The sequence below is a fragment of the Sylvia atricapilla genome, chromosome 12 (genome assembly GCF_009819655.1).
Source record: "Sylvia atricapilla isolate bSylAtr1 chromosome 12, bSylAtr1.pri, whole genome shotgun sequence".
NCBI lineage: Eukaryota > Metazoa > Chordata > Aves > Passeriformes > Sylviidae > Sylvia > Sylvia atricapilla.
In genome coordinates this window covers 7127155-7153291 of record NC_089151.1, presented here as the reverse complement: position 1 = coordinate 7153291, position 26137 = coordinate 7127155, and the positions used below count along the sequence as shown (strand labels likewise).

General features: G+C 42.5%; 2 protein-coding genes across 7 annotated transcripts in view; one reads left to right on the top strand and one right to left on the bottom strand.

Moving 5' to 3' along the window:
- PSME3IP1 (proteasome activator subunit 3 interacting protein 1) overlaps positions 1–26137 on the top strand; it is a 149617-nt gene that overhangs the window by 25665 nt on the left and 97815 nt on the right. The gene's annotated exons all lie outside the window — the stretch shown is intronic.
- RANBP10 (RAN binding protein 10) overlaps positions 1–26137 on the bottom strand; it is a 61355-nt gene that overhangs the window by 17403 nt on the left and 17815 nt on the right. For 3 of the 6 annotated variants that reach the window (XM_066327614.1, XM_066327613.1, XM_066327615.1), the window contains 3 exons: positions 25834–25886; positions 7874–8041; positions 293–315 (listed from right to left, as the gene is read on the bottom strand). In XM_066327614.1, the coding sequence (XP_066183711.1) occupies positions 293–315; positions 7874–8041; positions 25834–25886 (244 nt within the window). Of the gene's footprint in view, positions 1–292; positions 316–4735; positions 4760–7873; positions 8042–18068; positions 18177–25833; positions 25887–26137 lie in introns of those variants that run through there. The other 3 variants (XM_066327616.1, XM_066327618.1, XM_066327617.1) reach the window with 3 other exon arrangements.

Below are 26137 nucleotides of genomic sequence, written 5' to 3'. Positions count from 1 at the left end.
CATTTGGAAGACAGTGACCTGTAATGAAGTTTGCATCCTTGTTTTAATTCCAGGAGAAGGAGCAACATGTTCTTAGAGGTGGTGAGGGATGAGAGAAGGCATGTGAGTAGCCCACAAACCCAGTCACAGGATTACAAAATTTCAGAAAAAGGAGCATCTGCATCATTCAGTAATGTGTGTTATCATTTTTTTTCAACAGGGCATCAAATAGAAAAAAAATCACACCCCCACACTCTTCCCCCTCCCTTCTGTTTGCATCCTTAGTTAAAATACTGAAAATAGGTGTACTTACAGGGAGGTCTGTAAAGGCTATACCTGTGGGGGGAAAAATATTAGAATTAAAAAGACAAAGGATTTTTTTCCCTGCTTGCCTACATCCTTAACATGCTACAAAAAATTACTGCATTTCAATAAATCCCAGCTCTGACCCTGCATTTCACTACCTCATATATTTAGAAGTAATTTCCCTCCCCAACCCCCTCCTCTGCAAGGTTTTGCATCTGGAGAAAGGTTCAGGAAAAAAACCTAAATGTTTTCAACATCTCTCCCAAAAATTTGATTTTCTAAAAGCAGCTCCTCTTTCCTTTGCTTCTCCCTCTGTTACTAGGAAGAAGTTAGTTTTCAAGACTCACTTTGGTGTTAGAAACAGAGTTTTAGTATAAAATGGTTTTGGTTTAGGCTGTAACTGGTTCTTCTTATCAGCCAGAGAAACAGGAATGAATATTCAAGCACTTGGCATTACAGCTGGGGAGCAACCCTGCAAAAGCACCAAGCTGCAGCCAGAAGCACCTGAGCAACACTGTGCAAAGAACAACCTCATCCTCAACTCAGCTGATGCAGTTGCAAATAGAAAAGATGGAAAAAAAGTGTATGGTTTCCCTTTTTATTTACATCTGGCATATCAGAAAAGAGGTATTTAAGCCAAGGCAGCCATTGCCTGAGATGGCTAACAGAGTTTTGGCCAGAGACAACACTCACCACAGCCAGGCTACCCCATGCACAGCTCTGCATCTGATTTAGATGCAAGTTACTGCTCCAAAGGATGGTGCCTCTCCTGCCACGGGTGGGATCCAGCAGCAGAGGCAGGAGGACCAGCCAGAGACAGCAGCTCTACCCCACAGGCTTTGGGTCACCCTCACCAGTAGCACAGGGGACACTGCTGCCATCACCTCATCAGGCTGAGCTAAATCCAGACTTCCAGCTGACATTCCAGGAGTCAGTCTGGAAGCTGCAGTATTTCCCCATATGTGCTCCCAAGAATGTTTTCTTGGCCCCAGCCAGAGGAAGGCTGGTACCCACACACCAGTACACCCAGTTCTCACACATGTCCCACTTCTCCTCCTTCCCTTCTGCCTGGCACTGGAAGGCACTGCAGAAGCAGAACACCACCCTCTGCTTTTAATTTTAGGACTATTTTAACACAAAGCTGCAATGTAATGTTACCAGATCAGTCTGAAATGGTAATTTAAACTAGTTTTAGGAGTCAAGATAGGAAACAAGTAACTTCTATTCAAAACAGCACAGATCCAAATCAAATGCTCGCAAAGAAATCACGAATATTTTACCAAATAACAGCCAATAAAGTTGAATTAACATCATAGCAGACAGTCAATAGGGGTTAATGAACATCCTGGCAGTTTGGACCTTGTTTATTGAGCACCACACCTCTACAACCCAACCAAAGACTGTGCACACAGGTGATGTTGAACATGTGGCTGAGGAAAACATTCAGTAAGCATTTGTCTCACCTTGTCACTTTGCCCAGACATTGTTCCTCACTCAACCCTTTTTTTCACTTTGTAATTATTTTGCTCAGCTGGATGAAAAGGTGGATGAAAGCTTGTTCCTACCCTTATGCCAGAATGAGGCCAATCTCCTTGAGCCTGCTGTCCACTGGAGTCTTCCTCTGCCCCAAGCACCTCTCAGAGCCAAAGGTGGCCAGGCTTGTGTAGCTGTGTGGCTGGAAGCTGCTTCCAGCCCCTGCACAAGCATATGGTTTTTGAGTGGACTACAAGTGGGTGGAAAATTGGCTGAACTGTGAGATGGAAGAGTTGTGATCAGCAGCTCAAAGTCCAAGAGTTGTGCCTCAGGGATCAATGACAGGGCTAACATAATTTCATGTCTTCACTAATGACCTGGACAATGGGATGAACTGTGCTGCCAGCAGGCTCCCAGGTGTCACCAAACAGGAGAGTGGAAAATAGGCTGGAGGGCACAGTGCTACAGCTGGAGAAATGATCCAGCACAAGCCTCCCAAAGCTCAACAAAAGCAACCTGAGAGCTCTGCCACCAGGTTGTGGTACTCCCATGAAACAGGACAGGATGAGGCTGACTGGAGAGAAAGCAAACCTGCAGAAAAGATTCAGGGTCCTGCTGCGCAACAAGTAGGGCAGGAGGCAGTGCTGGGTCCTTGCAGCAAAGGAGATCAACCAGTCGAGCCAGCCCTGAGTTGTATTAGTGAGAGTGCAGGTTAAAGGATGGGATTTCTCTCTTCTTTTCCAACACTTGTTAGTCTACACTTCAGTTATGATGTTCACTTTAGGGGTCCCCAATACAGTGAGACTGGAGCCAGTCCAACAGAGGCCAGCAAGACAAAGACAGGCTAGGGGAGAAGTCTCTGTTCAGTCCTAAAAACATTAGGGCAGGCACTTACTGCTTCCTGTCATATAGGAGGGTATAAAAAAGGCTTTTCTTAGAGATGCATGGTGGCAGGTGACAGAAGGAAACAGAGACAAGCTGCAACATGGGAACTCCTAATTAGAAAAATTCAGTATGAATTTTGGTCAAACACTGAATCAGGACCAGGAAAGCCCCCAGGTGATCCCCATCCTTGGAGACAGTAAAAACTTGATGAGTTTCTGAGTAACATGATCTAGTTTGGGCCTGCTTTCAGCAGGGTATTGGATGCTTGACCTCCAGAGATCCCTCCTAGAGAAAATAATTCTATGATTGTATAAATAAACTTATTACATTGCCTTTACAATGAGACAAATGTATGTTTTCCACATCCTGTTACATAACTCATACTAATAAAATGCTTTATGCAGACAGTACTCGGTTTGTTGCACAGACATGTCTGCTTAGAGTTTCTGCATCTGCACTGCTACACACCTGCATCCAGGAAGGCCAACAGCAGAAAGTGAAATAATCACAGCTTGATTGTGAAACTGTTTTCTTTCTTTACAGCCCCTCCAAAGCCTGGATCCAGCTGAAAACCACAACCTTCTTAAAAACTTAAGGACTGGATAAATGAAGAGGTCAGGAAGCAAGAGCAAGTGTGTGAAGGGCCTCCCCTCCAAGTCCACAAAGTTAATGTGATCATCAAGGCAATGATATAAAGACATTAAATGAAGGTTCAGTGCTAGGGCACAATGTGACTGACATCTTCGCCTGCCAACCAAAAAAAGGACTTCCACCTTCCATGACTGAAGTGCACTTACACAAGACCCCATACACAGAACATGTTTGTGAACCTTCCAGCTCATCTCTACTCTCCACCCAGCAACAATCACCCTGCCTGCCTCACAACTGGCCACTTACAGAATTCAACCTGCACGAGACAACATACATTTGGGTAATCAGCCACAGCACTCCACTGCCTGCACAGCAGGGTACTCCTCCAGCACAGTTAAAGTAACTGATGCAGAGAATCCTTAAGCAGTGCTGGTGGACTGCAATAAACGCAACACGTTCAGCAGTGTGGGCATCCTAAAGTGCAGACTTGGAAATGCCAGCCCAGGAAAATACTTGAATACTTCTCCAACATGCTGCTGAGGAGAAGCACTGTCAAACTCACACAGCTCTACATGCCCTTGGAAACAGACATCCTCCAACCAGGCCACTTGGGTAAAATTGCTCATAAAGGGAACAAGGCTGTAGCCAAGTTTGGTATTTTCTGTTCATTTTGGTAGTGAATGAGGGTGGTGAGGCCTTGGCACAGGTTGTCCAGAGAAGCTGTGGCTGCCTCATCCCTGGAAGTGTTCAAGGCCAAGGTGGATGGGGCCCTGTGCTACCTGCTCTGGTGGAAGTTGTCCCTGCCCACAGCAGAGGGGCTGGAACAATATGATCTTTAAGGTCCCTTCCACCCAAATCATTCGAGGATTCTATGATTTTAAATTTGATTAATCTGAAGTCTTGTTTTGAACATCCCATGCTCTTGCTCTCTGCAAACTTCATTAGAAGCTTTGAGGTCAAACCTATTAAACCTGGGACTGACACCTGCATCTCTCTATGACAACAGATTTCTGCATTACCCCTCATGTTCCTCCTAGTCTCTGAACTGGCTGCAGAATGGGTATTTTACTTTTTAGGTTAACTTGGTCTTTTCCAGGAGCCTGCACTCGAATTCAAACTACGGGGAGTTTTCTATGCCAAGACTTCAGAGGGTTGCATGCTCTTTTTATAGTCCTGCTGCTCCATTTACCTTGGTCTGCTGTCAAAGTCTGAGATCTGAGACACTCCTATATTAATCCCTGAGCAAACTCATCCACTTAAACCCAGAGACCTGCAGCAGTCACATTTCCTCCTCGTGTCCTGGTCCAAGACTTTCTGCTTAATGGCTGGCGCCCCAACATTTCTCCCTCTTTCTCTTCCAAATCATTCTCATCACACTTCTAGTCACATCTCATTATGTTTTTTACTGCCAGGACTCTGCTCAGAACTTGTCAAAAGTGTTTCATCAGCAGCCAGAAGACATTCAAGACATTTTCCAGAACAGAGAATTAAGACTACATACGATGTCAAACAGTTTTCATGTGACGTCTCCAAATAAAGTTCAAGACTTAGCTCCAACCAGAACATCCAGAATTTGTGATGGCCAAGAAAACAGTTCTTATACAGTGCTCCTGATGGATCTGATTAAATGAAAAAGTATGGAGACAATGGAAGATAATAGTTAAGCAACAGAAGAAATTGCAAGGAAAACAAAAGGGGGGTGTCTAATTAATAGATGAAAAGGAAAGGACTTAAATGGTGAAGAGTGAATTGGAAAGACAAAGCTACATTAATTCCATTAAAAGAAAGACAAATTCAAACCCTGAAAGCCTGCTCTCAAGCTAACTGGCCTCACAAAGGGGCTGATTAGTCTCATGAATATTCTTGGCATCTGCAGTAGGATTACACAATTACCTCATCTCCTAGGAGGAGACATACATGGCTTTCACAGCTTCATGTCAGGGAACACCTAGAAAAAACACATTCATCCCCTTCCTGGTAAACCTTGGGTTTACACAACGCAGAAACAAGATTCTCAGGTTAACACTAAATATCAGAGAAGTTCAAGACCTTCAAGGAGTTGCTTCTTTCAGGGAAGAAAGTATTCTGGCTTCCAAATAAATCATTGCTCCTGCCTCCAATTTGCCGTGGTTCCTCTGCTGACACCTGTCTCATCCCCTCCTCATTTCTCTGTGCCCACGAGGAGCTGAGTAACCCCTGGTCAAGGGGCTCCTCTCCTCAGCATTCCACAGGAAGCACTTCTGGATGCTGTGTTTCTTCATCAGTAACACAAACAGACACTGCTGGCCCTTACCAACAGCCTCCTCAGATGAGGTTTTCATTCTGCTTTTGTAAAAAGGCAGTAAAATGTTCCTGCAGCTTTTGTGGGTTCATTCAGCAAGGCCTGAGGTTTGCTGCTCCCTTCTGCACTTCCATCCCTGTCTCCTCTAACTATACCATCTTTCCCCTCTCAGTGTAACTATTCTGCCACTACAGCTCAAAGAAAAGCTGGTCCACACAGGACCAGCTGTGAATGCTAAGGAGAGGCTTCTACCTGTCCTTTTCTCAGACATATCTTGTACTGCACATCTGAAGAGCTCAAGAGGACACCCAGGGGACAGCAAAGCTTATAACTAATGCTGTTCTCTAAGCATGGTAACTTTCTTGTTACCTTTCCAGTTTCTTCCCACTGGCATTGTTCACCACTGGAGTAGGCTGTTCCTCCAGGGGTCATTCAATGTCAGACTGGAAAATAACAAGCTTTCCATCCAAAAAAGCCCCATCTTTGAAGGAAAAGGAATGCTTAAATTCAAGAAAGCAAGACTAAATAACTTCACTGCTGTAAAGAACTTTGAATGTCCCAAACAAAACAAATCTCCAAGCAAGGACACCAGGTAAAGAATCAGAGGGTGGTAATGATGAAAGGTAACACAGAAGTAACTGAGCAGGGCTCTTTATTTGGCTTCATCTGCCCAGACACCCAGTCACAACACAGTCCACTGGGTACAAAACAGAGGAGAAAGCAGCAATTTTTCAATTGATGCAGCTTATATTGTAAAGATTCTGGTCATCAGAAAGAAATTAAATTTCAAATGAACAAACTTGTATTCATTAAATAGAAGATCTGGCCTCCTCCTGACTCTCACACCTTTGTTATGATGAAAAGTAACAGCACCATTAGGGCAAAAACCAGTGAAGCTGGAAAACCACCCACTTCAACAGAAAACATCCAGAGGAGTACACCACAAACCACTTTTGTGGAAATACATGCTAAAATTCAAGGACTGCAACTAAAAAGAAAGATTTTATGAAATCTTTCACTATTTCATTGCCTCAGTTGCTGTTGTTCTATCTTGTCTCATTCCTAAGCAAAAGCTCCTGCTCTACACCATCAGCTGTTGCTTTCAAGCCTGTTCTTGTCTTACCAGTAGTGGACTGACATGGGCACCCTGAACAACCCCAGCTCTGCCAGTTTTTCTTCCTAGGACAGATGCTCCAAACCCTTCATCACCTTGGCAGCCCCTTGCTGGACTCTCTCCAGTAAGTCTATCTCTCTCTAATATTGGGGAGCCCAGTACTTCTCTCAAGAGCTCACCAGAAATTCTGCACTCTCCAGGCACACAGTGCACTCCAATCCCACTCCTTCCTTCAGCCCAGCCAGTAACTCAAAACATCTTTGCTCTGTTAAGTGTTTTGAGCAGGGTATTTTTAGCATTTTTTTTACCAATTTAATCTTGAATTCAACAAAGTAGAATTGACACAGCAAGGAGAAGCAAAGGAGTGCTTGTCCCTCCCTGCCAAATCAAACAAATCCCAGCACAAGAAGTGAGATGAACTTGAAAAGGTTACTGCACATCTTATGTGATTAAAAAAAAAAAAAAAGACAAGAATTTATCTGGGGTGGAGAACATGTCATCCAAGGAAAAGGTATTTTAGGGGAAAATTTTCAAAAATTTCTATTTTAGACAAATACAATATAACAGATGCCTGGAAAACATCTGAGGTATTAATTTGGGCAAAATCTTTAAGTTCTTAACTTTAAGGCAGTTACTAAAACAAGTGTGGAATGAACTAAATTTTAGCTCAGTGCTTAAGTAAAACCTCTTGTGCTGAATTAATGTCTGGCTTTGGGAATGCTTGAACCAACATGTTGAGGCTTTCAGATGGACAAGTCCTTTCAAAAATGAAGACACTGGTACCATGGCTTCATAGATAGTTGACTATGAACACTATTAACACTATTAGTAGTGTTACTATATATACTATATATAATGTATAATTACAATGTTTTACTATAGTATTAAAACACTAATTAAACTTCCCATTTCTTTCTTTCTTTCTTTCCCTGTTGTCCAGCCATTAGACATCTTATCCAACCTCCCACCTAGTGTGCAGCAGCAGAGGAAAGCAGTAGAAGCTGTGGATGAAATTCTAACATATCTAAACAAACTGAGCAGCACAGAAACCATTTTACCTGCTGGAAGTATTTCTGTCTTGGAGCCAAGTTACAACTGCTGACAGCTGCCGAATGCTCCTTTCCTCTGCCTTTTAAACCTTACTCACAGGTGTGGGACAAGAGTTACAATACAAGCAAAGTATTAAAGAGCAGCAAGAGCAGGGCTAGAGCATCTCTCCTCTGAGAACATCTTCCTTCCCTTACCTAAACTGTGGCCATTTTTCGTGTAGAAGCAGGTATTGTTGATAAGGTTGACACAGCAGCCGATCACATCTCCAGTGGTGAACGTGGGGCCGTAGGGCTGCCCTGTCCCCGAGGAACAGAAGGAGTGCCCATCGTCACCATGGTACCCATAAGAATGTTTATCCCATCCTGCAAAAGGCAAAAGAATAGGACAGCAGTGAAGTCAGTTGAGCAAAACCACATGGAATGACTACAACGCTCAGGACACCATTTTCTGTAGGAGTTTTAAAATTTGATTCCCACTCCTGATTCATCCCAATATTAATTTTGACATACTGGTAACTGAAAAGAAATTAATGGTCTTTAATCAGAACACATCATTTGCATTTCAACCCATTTCTCTTTTATCTTGCCTGAGGTGAAACAAACTACTTTTGTGAATGTAAAACGTTTGTGTTTCCCAAAACCAAAATCTTTCTGCAAAAGCATTTAACAAACAATTCTCAGACAGCTGCAGTTGCAGCTTTGTCTGTAAGTGCTGTCACAGCTGTACCAAATTGAGAGAGGCAATTTTTGCATCCTCAAATCTGTATTTCCCTTCTAACAGTTGATAAGGATTTCTATGTTTCCCTTGGGATACAATATTTCCCATTCTGCAGACAGCTTAAAACACAACTCTAAAATGTCAAAGGGAAGCTCAATGCAAAGTGGTCAGTTCTAATATTAATATCTTTTATTTCTTCTCCCAGTAACATTGTGCTAAGGGTAACAGCTGGCTCAAGGATTGCTCTTGCCCACTTGTTCTTTTCTGTACATCCCAGTAATTTCATTTGGAGCGTTCCTCTGAATTGCACAATCAAAGCCACATCTCACAGAGAGACAGACTTCTACCAGAAAGTGATATAGACACCTGTGTTTATATGGATACGGCTGGACCCTTAAGGAAGCAAAAGAAGGTGTTTTGGCCATCTACTGACCTTATACACCCAAGGGTAGTGCAGATCCTGTTAAATGTGGAACAATGGCTCAGGCAAAGGGACCACATAAGAAAGACAAAGACTGTGCAGGAAGTGCAATCCTGCAATGAGACACAAAAAGACTGAGCACAAGGAGAACTGCAGAGCAGAGCCCTGCAAAGGTGGGCTGCAGCACTTCTGTGAACCAGGATTTTCCTCCAAAACCAACAACAACATGAGGGCACTAGAAATTTAATCTTGTAAAATAGTGCTACAACACTGAGGCATCAGCACCCCATGCCCAGGGTTTCTCAGAAAAGCACAAAACAACCAGTGCATGTCTAAGGCTCCATATACCAAATGAATGCCAGTGGGAAAGTCAGGGAATGAAGCAGGGCTGAAACATACCACAGTCCAAAATTTCGGACCTCAGAGCAAAGTTTGGGAGTGAAAGGCATGAAGGACTCCTAGCAAATTCTAGTCTAGAAATGGTGAGTAATTTCTTCTATTTAGCCCCGCACATTCAGTAGGAACAGACTGAGATGTCCCAAGAGTCAGCTCCATCTTCCCTTGGATCAGCTCCAAACAAGCTGCTGACAGTAGCACCAGTCCTGTTTCAGATCTTCATGAAAGACAGGGACAACAGCACAGGCAGCACCCTCAGCAAGCACAAAAACGATGCCAAATCAACTTGCCAAAACAAAGGAGGACGCGATAGGGGCTCTAGAGTCTGTTGTCAAACTTCCACTGCTAAGACTCCATCCAGTAAAAATATCATTGAAATATTTTTGAATTTTTAAAACTATGGCTCCTTTCCACTACCCTTTTTATTTGCTCTGTTGTCATCACTGATCTATTATTTTAGTCTCCCCAAAACCAGATCTGTTATATGAGTGCCAATTCAGAACTTCACTAATGCAGCTGTTGGTAATAATTCAGATGATAACTTAAATCAATTTATCTCTTAATGTACTCATAATACAATTCAAATACTAAGTTCTAGATCTTTTGTATACAAAACATTCCTGGCATTACAAAGCATCTACCAAGAACTTGTCATCAGTAACATCTAAGCAGTGAAGTGCTTACACATCATGTACTGAGCAAGGCTCCTGTAAGAAATACAACAGCAGGTCCAACTGTGAGGATGAGCTCGCTAAATGCTTGTGCCAATGCAGAAACTACTGGTTCTGCAGTGGAAGAAATAAAGGTGTCATTACCTACAGATCACAGCTGATCCTAGTGAAAAAAACCCTCCTCCTTTATGCTCCTTAATGACTTGAGCTTCACAGTGTCATTTCTTGCTGCAGCAGCAATGGTGGCGGTGAACTCCAGTGAGAAGTGACTGAATAAAGGCCTTGAAGATAACTACAAACATGGTACATACAGCAACAATGCCTGGAAAAAGCTTGTTTTGAATCTTATTCTTCCCAGAAAACCACTAACATAGCCAGTTAAGGAAATTTGCTCACCCAGCACTTTGCTAATGTTATGTAGAGTTTACTTTTTCAACTCAAATGTTGTATAGTGCTGAACCTGGATCTGGCACCACACTAGGGACTTTAAATCTAGACTGTCAGCCTTATCAGATCACCATGGTCATCTTAAAAAAACAAGCCAGAGTTGTTTGAGTGAACTTACTGTACTCACTGTAAACATAAATTGAGTGGCATGAATTATATCCCTAACCCTAAGTTATTTATTAATAAAAAACAGATCTCTATTTCTAAAATTCTGCCCAAAATAAACATGAGGGCAGTGGCATATGGGTCATTCCAGCACTGGCCAGCTTCAGCCAATCTTCTGAAATTTCCTAATAATCTCAATTAAAAGCAACAATCAGCACTTCTAGTACTTCTAGGTCAAAGTTATCTGGGCCTGTTGACTTAAATAGTGTATCCCTACTGAAAGCATTTGACATTATCCTGGATTACCAGCAGAGTGGGGAGTAGCTCATCATACGTACTTTGAAAACAGACTCCCAGCTTTTCTTAAAACACTTCATGAAAACTTGGGCTTTTCCTGCACCATTAACAATTTGCTATCGCCACCTAGGAATGGGTTCAGCACATTACAACCTCTTCTGCGACTCTCACGACAACCTTTGAGCCTCCAGTTACTCAACAGCTTCTTCCTCTACAAAATCCAGCAGCGCTTTAATAAGGAATTTAATAAGGAATCAGTACTTCCTGAAAGCCCTCCCCCATAGCTGCATCTGCAAATTCTCCAGACAGTTTAACCTCTGTGCCACTTGTACTCAAGTACTCGCAGAAGCCACTGTTGTGACCTGGAAGGCAGAGATGAGGTGATACTCATATGCTCTTTAAAAGGCTGTCCCTGTGGGATAGGGGGCCAGCCCAAACAAGGATGCTCTTTGAGAAGTAAGACAGCACAAGTACAGGATGTGCACGTATCACACTCTGCCTGAACAGTGTTACCACTTTCCAACCACCTGTACACCAGACAGACCGAGCCAGACGGAGATTCTATTCACTCAGTACTCCTGAAAGGATTTTGTTTCCATTAAATTGTTCAATCCTCCATTAAGAACATATAAACACTCATATAATTCACTGTGTCCTGCAAAAAGGAGTTTGACAGCATAACTGCAAGCAATGAAAACGTGCCTCCTACTACTTGGATATATCCTGTAGTTATTGCACTGGAGAAGATGACAAACTATGGATTTGGTGCCTCCAGAACATATGTCAGTATGCAGACCGCTGCAAAATCCCCCATAATTATCCCCGTTCCAGCCTGATGACTCCTAACTTATTTGGCTATTTCCTGCTTTTCTGATCATCATCATCTCAACCTTCTCTGCATTTACAGTGTTGCTTGTGAGAATAAGGTGCCCCATGGAGAAGGAAAGCAGGCTGCAGTTGTTCTCTGCACTGTTCCCTAGCCCTCTGGAAGTTAATCCTAGCATTTTCCCTTTATTGTCCCTTTTATCATTGACCTGATGTTTCCATGAAGTCATTGTCACCACTCCAAAATGCATCACTGCTCTTGTGACAATGCTCCCTTTGCACAGATTCTCATGTGCATCTCCCTGCCAGGGCACGTCGCCTCAGCCCGCTCCCAGAGCTCCCCCCAGCACCTCCCACCACCCTCAATCTCAGAGTCCTCAGCAGCTCCAGCAATCCACCCCAGGACAGAGAGGTGCAGGCAGCTCTCCTAAGAAAACCCTGGGAGAGCCCATGCACTGACAGTTTGTGACTGGTAGCTCATCCCCACAAGGCTTGGGGTGTTCAAAGAACATCCCATTTTGGTCTCTTGGTCATAGTCATGTTCTAGAGAACAATGGACACCTACGTGCAGTTGTGGCCAAGTCTAAAAATTCTCAAGTCCAAGTGAAGATTCCTCTCAAAATTTCAGAAATCTGGACAAATTGGAGAATGTACTTTTTCTTATAAAACACAGGTCATGGTCTCCTGATGGACTATACTTTATACATTGAAATCAAGTGAGCTAGAGTGCCTGCAGATCCAGTTTACAGTTCCTTCCTTCTTTCCTTTCCCATCCTCTCTTCAAAAGCACAAAATCATTTTAAATAGGGGAGACAGGGAGAGAACAGAAAGGATTTGGCCACCTGGCCCATGGCAGTGGTCAAGGCAAAACCTCAGAGTCCTGACTCTAAGACTGTTCTCACTACAGCTCATTTTGAAAACAGCACTTTGAACATGCAAATATAGGATCACAACCACTACAGGTAGGACTTCTGCAGCTCTTGAGCAAGAAGAGGTTAAATTTACATCCCTTTGAATTGAACTCTTCAACACCCAAACCCAAAATATACCTATATATTTACTAACAAGATGCAGAACAGCTCAGATTGGGCAATCAAAGAACAGGAAGAAAAAAAAACAAAAGCCACAAGTGGGGCTTGGGAAGACATTTTTGTATGTTCAACACCAAACTGAAGGTCTGTTTGGCCTGCTAACAAGGAAAAGCTGATATGCTGACCTTCTTGGCAGACTACCTTGATCCCAATACATAGGGGAAAAAAATGAACAGCAAGTTCCATTGCTGCTGCTTGATAAACAGGTCAGAATTATGCAATGCCAGACACGTGGCAGAAAGGACTTGAGTTACTTCAGGACACAGTTACAGGATAAATTGATAAACACTCACTCTTAAGCAAGCACTGGAGTTAGATGTAGCGTGCTACTACTACCCCTGACCTACATCTGTCCTTGTTCAACCCCAACTTTCCCATTCCCATCCCCTTGCTTTACTCTTGACTTGGTGGTCAGATCCTGACTTCTGTACCTGAGATCAGACTCTGCCTCAGAAGGCAGCAAGTGGGAAGTGGCTCTGTTGAGTAATAACACAGCGATTTAACTCTGCTTCAGGAGCCCCAGCAATGAACAGAGAACTTCTGGTAGGCTCTGGGCAAAACTGGCATCATGGTATCATCACACAACAGCATCTGGATAAGCTGCTCAGCCTTGAAAACGAGGAGCATCATATAGAGGATGGATGGATAGATGGATGGACTGAAGCAAGTTACCAAGGGCAATATTTCGCTTTTCTGGCCTGATGCTTCATTCACACAGGGTGGAAAAAGCCAAATAATGACATCCCCCAGTGCACCAAGGTTCAAACACATCAAAACTTGCCATTAGGCACAAGGGAACAGGGAAGGCAACACCCACAGGGATCTGTACTGAGATCCCCTTTGATGACATGCCAGACTATTCCTGCTCTGCACTTGCTGGGCTAAAGATGTTGGCAGACAGATGAACTTTATCACTGACAAATGGACCATTCCCTGCCCATCAACATTCCAAAGGAGAAACACATTCTACTGCAACTCAGCCCAAGCATTCAATGTAATGGGTGTAGAAGCTGCTGCAAAGGGTAGGGCCTTGCTGACCACACAGTCACTGGTAACCTCCCTGCAGTCAGAGATACCTGGGACATCTGAAGCTGTAAGGAATGGTGGAGTATGTCTGGGCATATGAAGGGCAGATGGAAGTTCCTCAGAAAGAAGCTGAAGATTTGTAAATAGGGTTTGTGTCTGTTGTATCATTACTAATGGGAGAGTTTGAGACTTATTCTTCAGGACAGACCCAAATAACCACTCAACAGTCTTTCCAAATTTTCTCTCTGCTTTCTCTCTTTCATATTTTGGAACACTTATCATTTTTATCCCCTCTCTATACTTGTCCAGTATTTTGCCTGTGGCACTCCCCGTCCTGCTCCCCTGGCCAGCAATCCTAGCTTCCCACAGCTGCCCATGCCAGGGCAAGTGGTGTGCAAACACTAGCTGCAAAGGGACAAGAACCTGTGTCAACACACTGAAATAAACCAAACAAAGTAATTTTAAAGGATTTATTGAATCCAAAGTCCAGCAGAAACAGATGTAAAAACTTTGCTTGTACAGTGCTTGGGGAATGGGATGTGGAGGGTGGAGGCAACAGCAGAGCCCAGAGTTGCTGCTGGACCATGTTCCAGTTGGAGGCAGGGCCTTTCTCCCTGCACTGTGCTGAGCAGGCTGCTATTGGTCTTTGGCAGCAGCAGAGCATGAGGTCAGGGGAGGGGAAGGTATGTTCAACAGAGGCTGAACAGATGCAATTTGGTGCACAGAGAAGTTGGATGCTGCTTCTACACCATCCTGGGCTGAGCAGTCCCAGGCAGGGACAGCACAACCATGAACATGGGAGCAGGAGTCAGTACCACACGAGAAGTGGAATCACCCTCTGTTCATTACTCCATCTTCCAATGGATTTGGGCCTGCAAGGGGATGTGCAGAGCCAAATCTGGTGTACATCAGTCCAGAACGGTGAACACAGGCCTTTGCCCCCAGCAAAGGGAAGGCTCAGCAAGCTCCTACAGCCTCAGAAGCCAAATGCCTGGTCATGAGAAGTCTGTAAATACTTGGCCATGAGAAATTTGCTGCCCCAAGAAGAATCTGAGATGCTGGGGCACCTCAGCTGTCATTCAGTTTTACAGCATTTACACCAAACCTTACGAAGCTGCATACACATCACGTGTTTCAGTGAGAGCAGGGTGGCTGCTTTGCTTCCCTTTATTCAATCATGCTTTAGAATCAAATCAACTCTTAGTGCTGCAACACATCTTTCTGTTTCCATAATGAGCCTACAAAAACAGCTGCTCAGTGGCCACAGCAACCTCTGTTATAGAACTGGGGATGTGGGCACAGGGGAGGCATGGCCTTGGCATGGAACAACTGTCTAGGTACAGTCACAACACCAACTGCAGGACAGGAATAGGACCAGGGAACAGCATGCTTAACACATTACAGCATCTCCCTGGCAGAACTTCAAGGGCCTGGACATCTGCCCAGAACATGTCAAGGGCAAAAAATAATAAAAAAAAAAGACCCTAAAACCCACTTACCCAGGGACATGAAGAAGCCCTAGCTAGAAACACTCCCAACTTTTCTTGCCTGCAACAGCTTCTACTTCTATAAGGTGACAAAATGACTGAATGAAGTCAAAGGTCAAACTTTGCACTACAGGATCAATGGGTGTATAGAGGATAAAACCACTTTATCCCACAGAGCACAGACTTCCCTAAGCAGGGACTGGACGGATTCAGGTCCCATAACCTTTGCAGTATCCCACTGAGTCCTGTAGAAGGCCATGGAGCAGTGCAGCACAGCACCAATCCACCCCAGTGAGGCACTGCTGCTCACGGCCTCCCCCTCACCCCAGGTCCCAGCAGATGAAGCAGAGTCAGTCTGGCCCCTGCACAGGCACAGCAGATGATGCTAATCAGAGAGTGCAGGACTCTTGGCAGGCCTGGCTGCAGCTTTGGCTCAAAAGCTATTCCATCTTTTTCAATAAAGTACTTGCAACTGTAAAAGAGACAAAACTCAGACCAAATCCTCACAGCAAGACTTGTGTGTGGCAAGAATCCAAAGGAGAGGAAGAAAAAAAAAAAAAAAGAAAAAAAAAAGAAAAAGAGGAATCACATCACAACATCTCTCTCATATTAACAGAGAGCAGGAAGAAAAGGACACAGTGACCCAAAAATCAGTATGACTCAAGAGTCTGGGAGACTGAGGAGAATGTGGGTGCTAACAGGCACTGCCTGATCCACCACAGAGACAACAAGCAGAGTAACACTGTTCAGTTCAAATTTTCACAAGATTAATATGGCACAGTGATTTTTAGACCAGATCAGCAAGTCCTATCATTAAACAAGCACTGCAAGTTAACTAGCCTTCAAAACAACATCAAACCACACCATTATATAAAGCACTACCCACTGACTCATAAAGAAAAAACAAAACCAGAAGGCTCTGGACAGCTGCAACACATGCAACACCTTTTCAACAGGAAAAGTCTGTTCCACCAGCCCAGGAAATTTGTAAGGAGTCAATTTCACTATTACTTAGCATGCATTTCACCACAGAATACAGTAATCAAGACAAAAATCATATTTCCTTGAATGAATAAAGACAGTGAGTCCTCCTAACTTACAAGCTTGATGGGTCTGTTTTCTGCCAGAGTCAGAACATGATCTGGGTTTCCCTACACCAGAGGTCAAGATGTGCTACAAGCCATTTACAGTGAAGAGCACACCATGGTTAAAGCAGCTACAGAACAGGTTGTTCTGTCTACAAAGGAAAAGCTCTTCAGCATGATCAGGTCACCACTGCACTGTTGTATCCATTATATTCCCTGACACACCATAGTGGAGGAAGTGGGAAGCAGAGCAGAGGTACAGAATATTGCAAGACAGGGATGGGGAAAAGGACTCAGATGAGGGGCTTTTCCATTTATTTAGTGGAAGGGGTAAGGAACAAGTTACAATCACAAGCTTATCACATACACAGGCTTCAAATCTCATCATACTAAATAATTCACATGTTCATTTATGGGCCAACTTTTCAACCTTCAGCTGATTGACAAGAACACCTTTATAAAATATTAAGAAACTTCCAGCAAAATCTTGCAAGGTAATGGGCAAGAGTCATTTTACAGAGACATCAAGGCAAGACAGTTCAGTGACTCAGCCAAAAGCAATGTTAGAGTTCACTGCAGAATGCAGGGGATTCATGTCCAGTTACTATTAAAAACAATCCCTAAAATGGTATTTAATGAGCTAAGAAAATTAAGAACAAACCCCCACTTATCTAAACACAAGAGCTTATGTAGAGAGAAGTCTTCTAGAAGAAGCACCTCATGATGTTAAGAGGTTGCAACAAGGACTTTTAGATTCTAAACTGAGGTTTCATAAATACTTTCCATATTAATCAAGGTGAAACAACAAGGTTTTCTGAAGAGGATCATATTTATTAATCACTGGAAATAGCTGCTACCCAGCAATTTGAATTGTAGTGAAACTGAGCTTTGTGTTGATGCTACCTTTTATCCAAAAGGCTGTGATAATAGGTACAGCCACACTGAAGAATTTGTTTTAATCAGAAAAACAAGCAGTGCTATGATTACAACTCATGTTGACAGCTAAACATTGTCTCTAAAGTGCCAGTCAACACTTAGCTGTGACTAAGATACCTGGATTTTCCATAATCTGTGCTACAGCTGGAGATGCAGCCTGTGGCACGGGGGAAGGCCAAACCCCAAACCCCACGGTGCAATGCCATCTCTGCTCTGCTTTGGAAACTCTGCTTTCACATGGCACACAACCAACACAACCTGCTGGATGCCAGATCCATGCAAAGGCAGCAGCTCCAGCATACCCATCTCACACACCTCTGGGAATGTTACGCGAGGACAGAGCACAGAACCTCTAAAAGAGGCCAGCCCAGCTCTGACAGAGACACAGCACGGAAATCAGGGCATGGAGAAGTGCAGGACAGCACTAAGAATCACTTACTCACACTGACGCCTGAGCACTTAATGGCCAGTGAAAATACTTTTTTGGTTATTTTCCAAGGCCTTGAAATACTGATTGATGGTTTTGTTCAACTTTAATGGCAAAGCACTTTCCCAGCTACTCCAGGGTGAGGCACAGCTGCTAAGGGCTCAGCTGGAGCCTCAGTCTGCTTCTCCAGTCAAACCTGAAGTCTGAGTGCCCAAAGCCAGTCTAACTGAACAGAATAAAAGGGGAAAAAAATTAGGAAGGAAACCCAACACTTGCCTAAAAACCTAACCAAAGGCCTGGCAGGAGTTTTTCTGGCTGCAGGCAGGACAATCATCACAATCAATATGAGCAAACACATGACCTGAAGTCAGTTAGAAAGGGAAAAAGGCAGGAACTTTTACTTTATACAGTCCTAGTTTTCATATACATAGCCATAAATAAAACATATTAAATTTAACCTTAATTCAGAAGGTAATTCATCCCGATCCTGTGGTTTAGGAGCTGGTTTTGTTACTCTGCAGCTCAGAACACACCTGATAGCATCAGGTCTGACCTCATCTGGGGACTGGATCACTCTGGTGTCACCCCTCAGCACGTATCACGAAGGAAATAACACATCTGTCCAACCCCCCCGTGCCCCACCAGCTCAGCCAGTATCAGCCCTGAGCACACAGCTCATTCTCCAGAACTCATCCACCCAACCAAGCTGTGCTCAGCTCTGTGCACGATAAGCCCCACAGGGGCAACACCCCAAATGTGCAGAGCATGGCAGCGTGTGAGGACAGAGCTTCTGGCAGAAAGCCCACTAAGGATTTCTGAAAAACTGAAGAATGGGAAAGAAAGAACTTCCAGTTCTTCTAAGGGACAAAGAAGATGGGACGTAAATGAATGCACAGCACATGCAACAAATCTGTTTCAATATTCAAGCTGGAATTTTCACACAAGTTCAGGTCCACTCAGCACATAAACTGAAAAACTGATTAAAAACCAGGAAGCTGACATGGGATGAGAAGACAATTGAGCAGTTCAGTGGAACTCAGCTGAAGTTGACAGGGAGCAGACAAGTCAACCACAAACAACAAAGATTCCCAAAGACACAAAAGATTAATATTTTACAATAAAGACCATATAATTTTGAGAATTCTAAAATTTAAAATTTTAAAAATTTTGTGGTTTTACATTTTAAAAAGTGTTCAGCTGATCTGCAGAGAGTAGAAGCAGGAAGAGGAAAGACAAAAATGAGTTAAGTAATGCCAGAGGAACTTAGATTCTCCAACAAATGATGCAGCAGGGCAGTCATTAAAATACACACAGAATACATGTACACATTACATAGATTTAGAGTGAAGATGAAAAAGAAACAATATAATGAGTTGTGTATGCCCAGGATAAACAAAAATTATGTGCTCCTCAGATTACTTTCCTACGATGGCATTTTACATACACTGAACACAAGATTGATTCCGTATGAGAAAAAACCCCAACTTAACACTAAAAATATGTGAAAGCTTAAGTTCAAAGGAAGACCTTTTGTTTTATTACAAGAAGCCCAAATCTCTCATTAATTTCTTTAGTATGACCTTAATTTTGACTTAAACTAAAAAGAAAAAAATTTTTTTTTGAAAATAGCAGACGGTGCAGTACAGTGAGACCAGATTCAAGAAAGAAACAACCAGTTTCAACCAGTCTCAGGACACTTCCCCCAACATGAGATTTTTTTTTTTTTTTTTTTTCACAGATGGGCCTGGGTAGCCTGTATTGTTTAGCCTTGTGTTGTGGACTGAACCCTTCTTAGTGGCTGGAGTGCATTAACTGTGATTCTGGAGTGCATCTTGCAGTTTAGTTTAGAAGAAACAGGGGTAGCACTACCAAAGACTGAAATAAAAGTACAGGCAGTGGTGACAACCAGGAGATTCACTTACGTTAATAAACCCCTTCTCCAAAAATAAGAGACTCATGTAGATAAATCCAAAGGGTTCTGACTTAGAAAGGCCAGAAATCTCAAGTCTGCTGTAACATGTATCTTTTTTTTGCCGGGTGTGTTTATTATCCACCACTGTTTTATGCATCACAATAATCTTCACTCATCCATGTGAGCTCTCATACAGTAAAGAATTTTTTTCTAAAAATCCATTCTGCACAAATGGATTCAATAACTCCAGAGCTGACCCATCACACTGACCCACTTTGCTCTCTTTTCCTCCACTGTGCAATGCTAAAACCTGCCATTTCTGAACATACTGATGACCTCTTAGGAGGTACAAATTATGCTTTCAGGTAAAAACATATTTAAGTGAGCAAAAAGGCAACCCAAGTCAAGTTTCAGGAGAAGTTCTTAGCCCAAATAAAAATTCAGGGAGACACAGCCAGCTAAGTTAGCTTCAGCACAGTATGCCTGGAAAGATGCCCCTTTGTAAAAATGTCTCCATCATCAGGATAACTGTTAACTAAGAGGAAAATTAATTGAGGTTTTCAACACATACCTCTTCCTATTGAACATAACCTCTGACCACTTTTAACTGTGTGATTTGGGAGAAGAAAGTTTCCCAAAGGAGCTGTTTCAACCTGCATCACCTGTGTGATGAACCAGGCAAGTGGACAGATCCAAGTTAATAACAGCCCCAGAATCAAGCAGTGCCCCCCACCCATTATTATTAACCCAATTACGTGACCCATTTCACATTCAGCCCCACAAACTGGTTTGATAGGATAAATTAGAGGGTACCAGAGGCATAAGCAATTTTGTGGACAGGAACTGGCACAGCCAGCTGAAGGACTCACTGCATGTGCAACTAACACCTGTCTAACTAACACACTAACACCGTGTGGAAATCCCACATGCCTTTTTGGACAACTGCTTTTAAGGCTAGTTCTGAAAGAGCTTTGCAGCAGGACAAACACCATAAGGTATTATAAGCCAGAGCTTCATCAGCAGCATAAATAAATAAACTTAATAGAAATTACTTCTAAAGACAGAAAATCAAGCAGTGTGTCCAAGTTGCTGATGAAGCCAAGAGGCTCTGAAAGCAGACTGATTCACTGTTTGTTTGCCACATACTGATCATGTATTTAATCCCATTCTTCAGGGCTTTTGCTGAGTGCTTTAGAAGCCAAAGACCTTCTTTTCCCAGGTAACCATGAACCTTCTTCCCCTCCTGTTTCTGCTGAAGCCTTAAGAATTGTGAAAGCTTGGCAAGGATTTTCCTTTGCCCTTGTTTCCAGGATGGGATAAGAGCCACTTCCTGGACTTGCACTGAATTTTAATGCTTGCTTTTACTACAAAAAGTAAGATACTGGTGCTTGTGATACATCCAGTGATTAAATGTTCAGAAAACGTCTAAAAAATCAAGAAAACCATCAAACAGGGAAGGGTGAACAGCCAGGGATGTATGATTTGGAGAGAAGACCACAAAGCAGTGATAGAGGTTTTCATTATAGAGGTACAAAGAGGAAAGAAATTAAGTATTTTCCATCTCCATGTGATGCAAGAATAGACTCAGACTACGTGGGATATTCAGCTCTGTCATCAGGAAACGTTTCCAACACAAGGACAATGTTGAAAGAAGTTGCCAGAAAAATAATGAAAGACTGGTTTAGACACACACCTGCCAGGCAGGACTAGTGCATAATTGAATTAGCTTCAAATCAGATGATTTGGTGAGGTCTCAGCTTCTATAATTACTACATTTAGCAATGGGACTGAGTCCTTTTAGCACAGGTTCTTTCTTTGTCAGTGGAGTCACAGAAGGTGACAAACCAAAGCATAAGCTGAAAACTTGCTCAAACACATTCAAAGTAGAAAGATTCCATAGCAATCACAGAAAACAAAAGAAAAGAAAAAAAATAGAAAAAAAAATAAACCAAACCAAAACTGGCTAGAAGGAAAATCTGGAAGACTTTAGTGGAACTTCCCACTTGTAACAGGATTAACTTAAGAGTTACATGAGGCTGCCAGAGCCTTGTAGAATTGATGTTTGAAAATCTACATACAGAGCCTCTGCAGAAACCCATCCCCAACTCTGATGAGGAATAATATCTTCCCATGAGAATTTAACTTGTGCAGCATCAGGAGTTGGAATCAATGATCCTTGTGAATTCCTTCCAACTTGGGACATTCTATGATTTTATCATACAACACCTACCCAAGCCCCCCTGTTCTAGCTGCTCCCAGAGAGGAGCACACCAGCATGAAAAACCCTTGGGAACATCTCTAAGGAACAAGTAACTTTTTCCTCTGGAAGAAAGGAACAGGAGGACAGAGTCCTCAACAGTCTTGCTCCCTCTGCTTGCATCTCCTCTGACAGCATGTAAGATGAGAAGAAATAAAGTCCTACCTACAAATGTCAACAAAAACCTATCCACAAGAAAATTCAAAAGAAAGGATCTCCAAACAAAGCTAAAATGGAAATCCCAGTCCATGTGTTCATTTATGGAAGATGAAGGATGGCTTTCACAGAGCAGGAGAGCATGGGGAATTCTTAATTCCCAGGGTTCATTTCTATTTTACCTTTATGTCTAGATAAATGGGTTGCTCACAAGGACCTTTTGCTGAACAAAAGACTCAGGACACCTGTACAAAATGTTTCTGGTTTTGCTGACCTGGCTCACAGCACTACAAACCCAGAAGCCAAACCTCAATAGGGCGCAGGTCTCTGTAGACCCAATTTTCCTGATTCATCTGGCTGCACACTAATTCAAGTCTATAAAACAATCTTGAGTTTGAAAGCTTGTCCTTTTAACAGAGAGTTTGGAGCAGGCAATAGTGAAGAAGCCAAGCAGTATCTTTTTGTTTGAAAAGCAAGCTGAAAAAATTACCAAGGTTTCTGAAAACCAAAGAACGGTGAGTGAAAACTGGCACTCCCTTCAGCATGTACAATGCTGCATAGCAGGGCAAGTAATTTATTAACCAGAGGGTGTTTAAAGTCTCTAAAAGTGATTGGTCAGCTCCTGTCTATGCTGTTTAAGAAACTGAAGCAAGGTATCCTTAAGGGTGTGGTTTCACAGCATTTTAGGCTCAGTTAAGAACTTGCTGCTACCTTAGAGATTCATCCTTCCCTCTCTCTGCCTGGCTCTATATTCCTGCTGGGTTACCCTCAAAGAGCTCAAACAAATGAAATGTTATTTCTCAACAGCATGAAGACTTGAACTAATGCAGAACATCACAGGCAGGGGAGAGTGATTTCCAGTGTGCAATCTCATCCATGCTAAGGACAGGACACCTACCATCTTCCTGTTTTGTGAAGGTTTGGTGAAACCTGTAGCAAACCACCAATGCATTTTCAGCAGGGCTCAGAACAACTTACTGGACTGAGGGCTAAATCATCATCATAATAATAATAAATTTTAAAAAGGATGCAGATATGTTACATGCAGGGTGCTCAAGTAAGAGCATTTGCTCCATGAGTCCTTTAGGAAGCAGCCCACCACAACCCCAACACAGCAGAGGCAGGCAGGTTCCTGCCTGGCCTGGCCAAGGTGACAACTGCCCGAGCCAAAGGCTTGCACCAGGGAAGAAGAGTGACTGCAGATCGGGTGGGGAGGAGGGAAGGGTCAGATTTCTCTCCTTTGGTGACATGGAGTTAGATCAGTTCAGCTGCAACATGTAATTTCATCCTCAAATACCAAAATGCTGAGCACAAGTGAAAAAAAATTTAATGTGGGGAAAGAAGTGAGCAGACATTTCACTAAAAGCCACTGGTTTAAAGCAGAATGCTTATTAGTAAATGTTCTAAATGTCTTTAAAAATTTTTAAAAAGATCGAGATTATGTCAGTGTCATAAAGTTGACAGTTAATAATAATCCCACAATTATTTCAGACCTGCTGACTGAATTTCAAAGCACAGCACAAAGAAACCTTGAGTCGAACACGGACAGGGAACTTTCCAATTAAAAGCAGTCTCCATTCCCAATGCAGACAGGGATACTTCAGGGAACTCAAGCTCATGTGGCTCCAATCACACTTGTAACCTTCAGAGAAAGCTCAGCACTACCCCCACCAGCACTGAGCTGGGCTGAAGCCAAAATAAATCGGCAATAAAGCACAAATGCCCTGACTTGGAACGAGATACGGCCAAAGTGTTTGTCCTTGTGGAGGGAAGAGGAGTTTGAGACAGAACCATCAGCAAGATTGTTCTTTGAATCAGGGCTCCCAGGGTGCCACCAAGGATCCCCAGTGAAACTGGGAACAAGAAAGGGACCAACTTTGGCTCCTGTACCAGGCTCTGGGCTCCCCAACCACCACTTGTGGTTACACACTTCCCTGGCAGCACACTGAGTGAAAATCGATCTGTTAAAGAACAAGTGACTTAGAAAGGGTCTAAGGAGACAAACCTGGCAGTGTTTCAGGTCACAAAAAGTTAAAATTACACTTTGACATGAAGCCAAGTTAAGACTCCAAAGTCTGTCACTTCTTTGTGAGCTCTCACTTACTCTGTGCTGTGAGGGACCTGATAACAGTTAAGCCTGGAAATATGTTTCTCACTTCAGTTACTTCAACAATATACTAAAAAAAAAAAAATATCAGACTCATTCTCAAAAAGCCAGGAAAATAATTATTGAGCTGTAATACAGAGCCATGCAGTTAATCTTACACAGAGGATGGGAGAGTGACCCAACTATGACCACAGAATGATTCTTGGCAGTATAATTGCATGTGATCAAACAAACAACAAGGTCATAGGATCAAATTTGTACATTTCATTGCTAAATAAGTATCATCTGAAGTCTCAAGTTCACTTTATTTCCCAAAGAGAAAAGAACTTCATGTTCATCACATGTGCTCTAGGAATGACAATGGTATACAGGCACTTGGACTCAAACTGGGCACAAATGGTGCCTATGGAACTCCTGGGCTTTAAAGCAATTTATCAGAAGTGGTTTGGGTAATTTTTAGTCACCAAAGGAAAAAAAAAATTACACTTGCTATTCAATTTCAGGACAGCACACCTGAGACATTCAGTACACACCATCTCAGGTTAGTACTGAACCGTGTATGTACCTGTGTTATAACCCCAGGAGAACCCTAAATTAAGCATAATCCAACCAACCATCTGCAAGGCCAAATCTACAAGACATTCCCCCCACCTCTCCATCACACATGCCATAGAGCCATTTCTTGAACAGAACAGGCTCCATTAATAACCAAACAAGCCCTTTTCCATGCATTTCAACCCTGGACAGAGATGATGGGACTAGGTTCATGCTTTGCCTTGTACATGGCACCCAACCCACCTGGATCAGGAGGACTGGGGGGAGAGAAAGTGCAGAGAGAACAGGACTGACTGGTGCAGTTGTCGTAACAATTACTAACAAATACAGTTTGCAGTAAGATGCAAATTCTTGTAAGCACAGGTGTCACTGAAACCATTCTCCACAAGACAGTTATCAGATCTTTCTTTTGTTAAGACATTCCCAAAACATTCTCCTTTCAGATACCAAGATCCAGAACAAGGGCTGAACACAGATTTAATCTTTAAAACAACTTCACCAGAAGTAACACCCAAGGCCAAAGAAGCCCCCACCTGTCATTCATTCTGGCATCTGAAGAACGTTTACTTTCTACCAAATACAAACCCCAGCTGAAAGAATTTCTGGCCTAGAAGTCACTGCATCAATATATATCTAGAAATTGTTAATTTACTCAATAGACAGGATATCATCAAAGAAGGATTACAAATTATTTATTTTTAAAAAGAAGCCACTTCACCAACTTAAAGGCAAACCAAAACCCACACATTTCAAACAAAAGAAGCAACAATATTAACTGCAAATACCACTCTGTCACATTTTTGCAGTCTTTCAGTGGGAAGAAGGAAAGAAGAGAGACAATACAACAGGCCAATTAGCCTGTCATTTTCACATTCTTTCATGTAAATTTGTCAAGTGGAGTATACAGATCAAATGCAAAATGATTTTCCTACTTACTTTTCAGACACAAAGAAAAGTTTGCCTGTCTGAAAGCTCATAATCTTGCCCAGTACTCCTTAGTTTAGTTTTAATTTCTGTTACCTGCTAAAATCCTCATGGCTGCATTGACAACATGAGTAACTCAATTGAAGATAATACTCAATAGGTTGAAGCTTCCAGATATAAAACAATTATAGTACTGCAATTTTATTAATAGAAACACACATTCAGTAACTCATATATATAAAGAAAAACCTTTATTTCAAATTAACATTTAACACAGATTGTAAATCAAAACAAACCTTAGCAATGACTTACCAGGAAGCCTGTTCATGTTGACTCCTTGAGCAGAAAGTCCAATTCCCATGTACCTTAAAAAAAAACAAAACACCAAACAAAATATCAGTCAAGCAAAAGAATGGTCGCAGCACAAGATTCCCTGCAACAGAAATACAGCACCAAAATAAACCAAATCCACAAACAAATTATTTAAGAATGACAAAATTACTAAAGATTTTCCATTACTAATGTCTTTTATTGAATCCAAGATAAAACGTCAGTCTCCTTTAGTAACTGACAGCTTTCCAATATACAGCTATAGCTACTCTTTAGCTCTTAATTG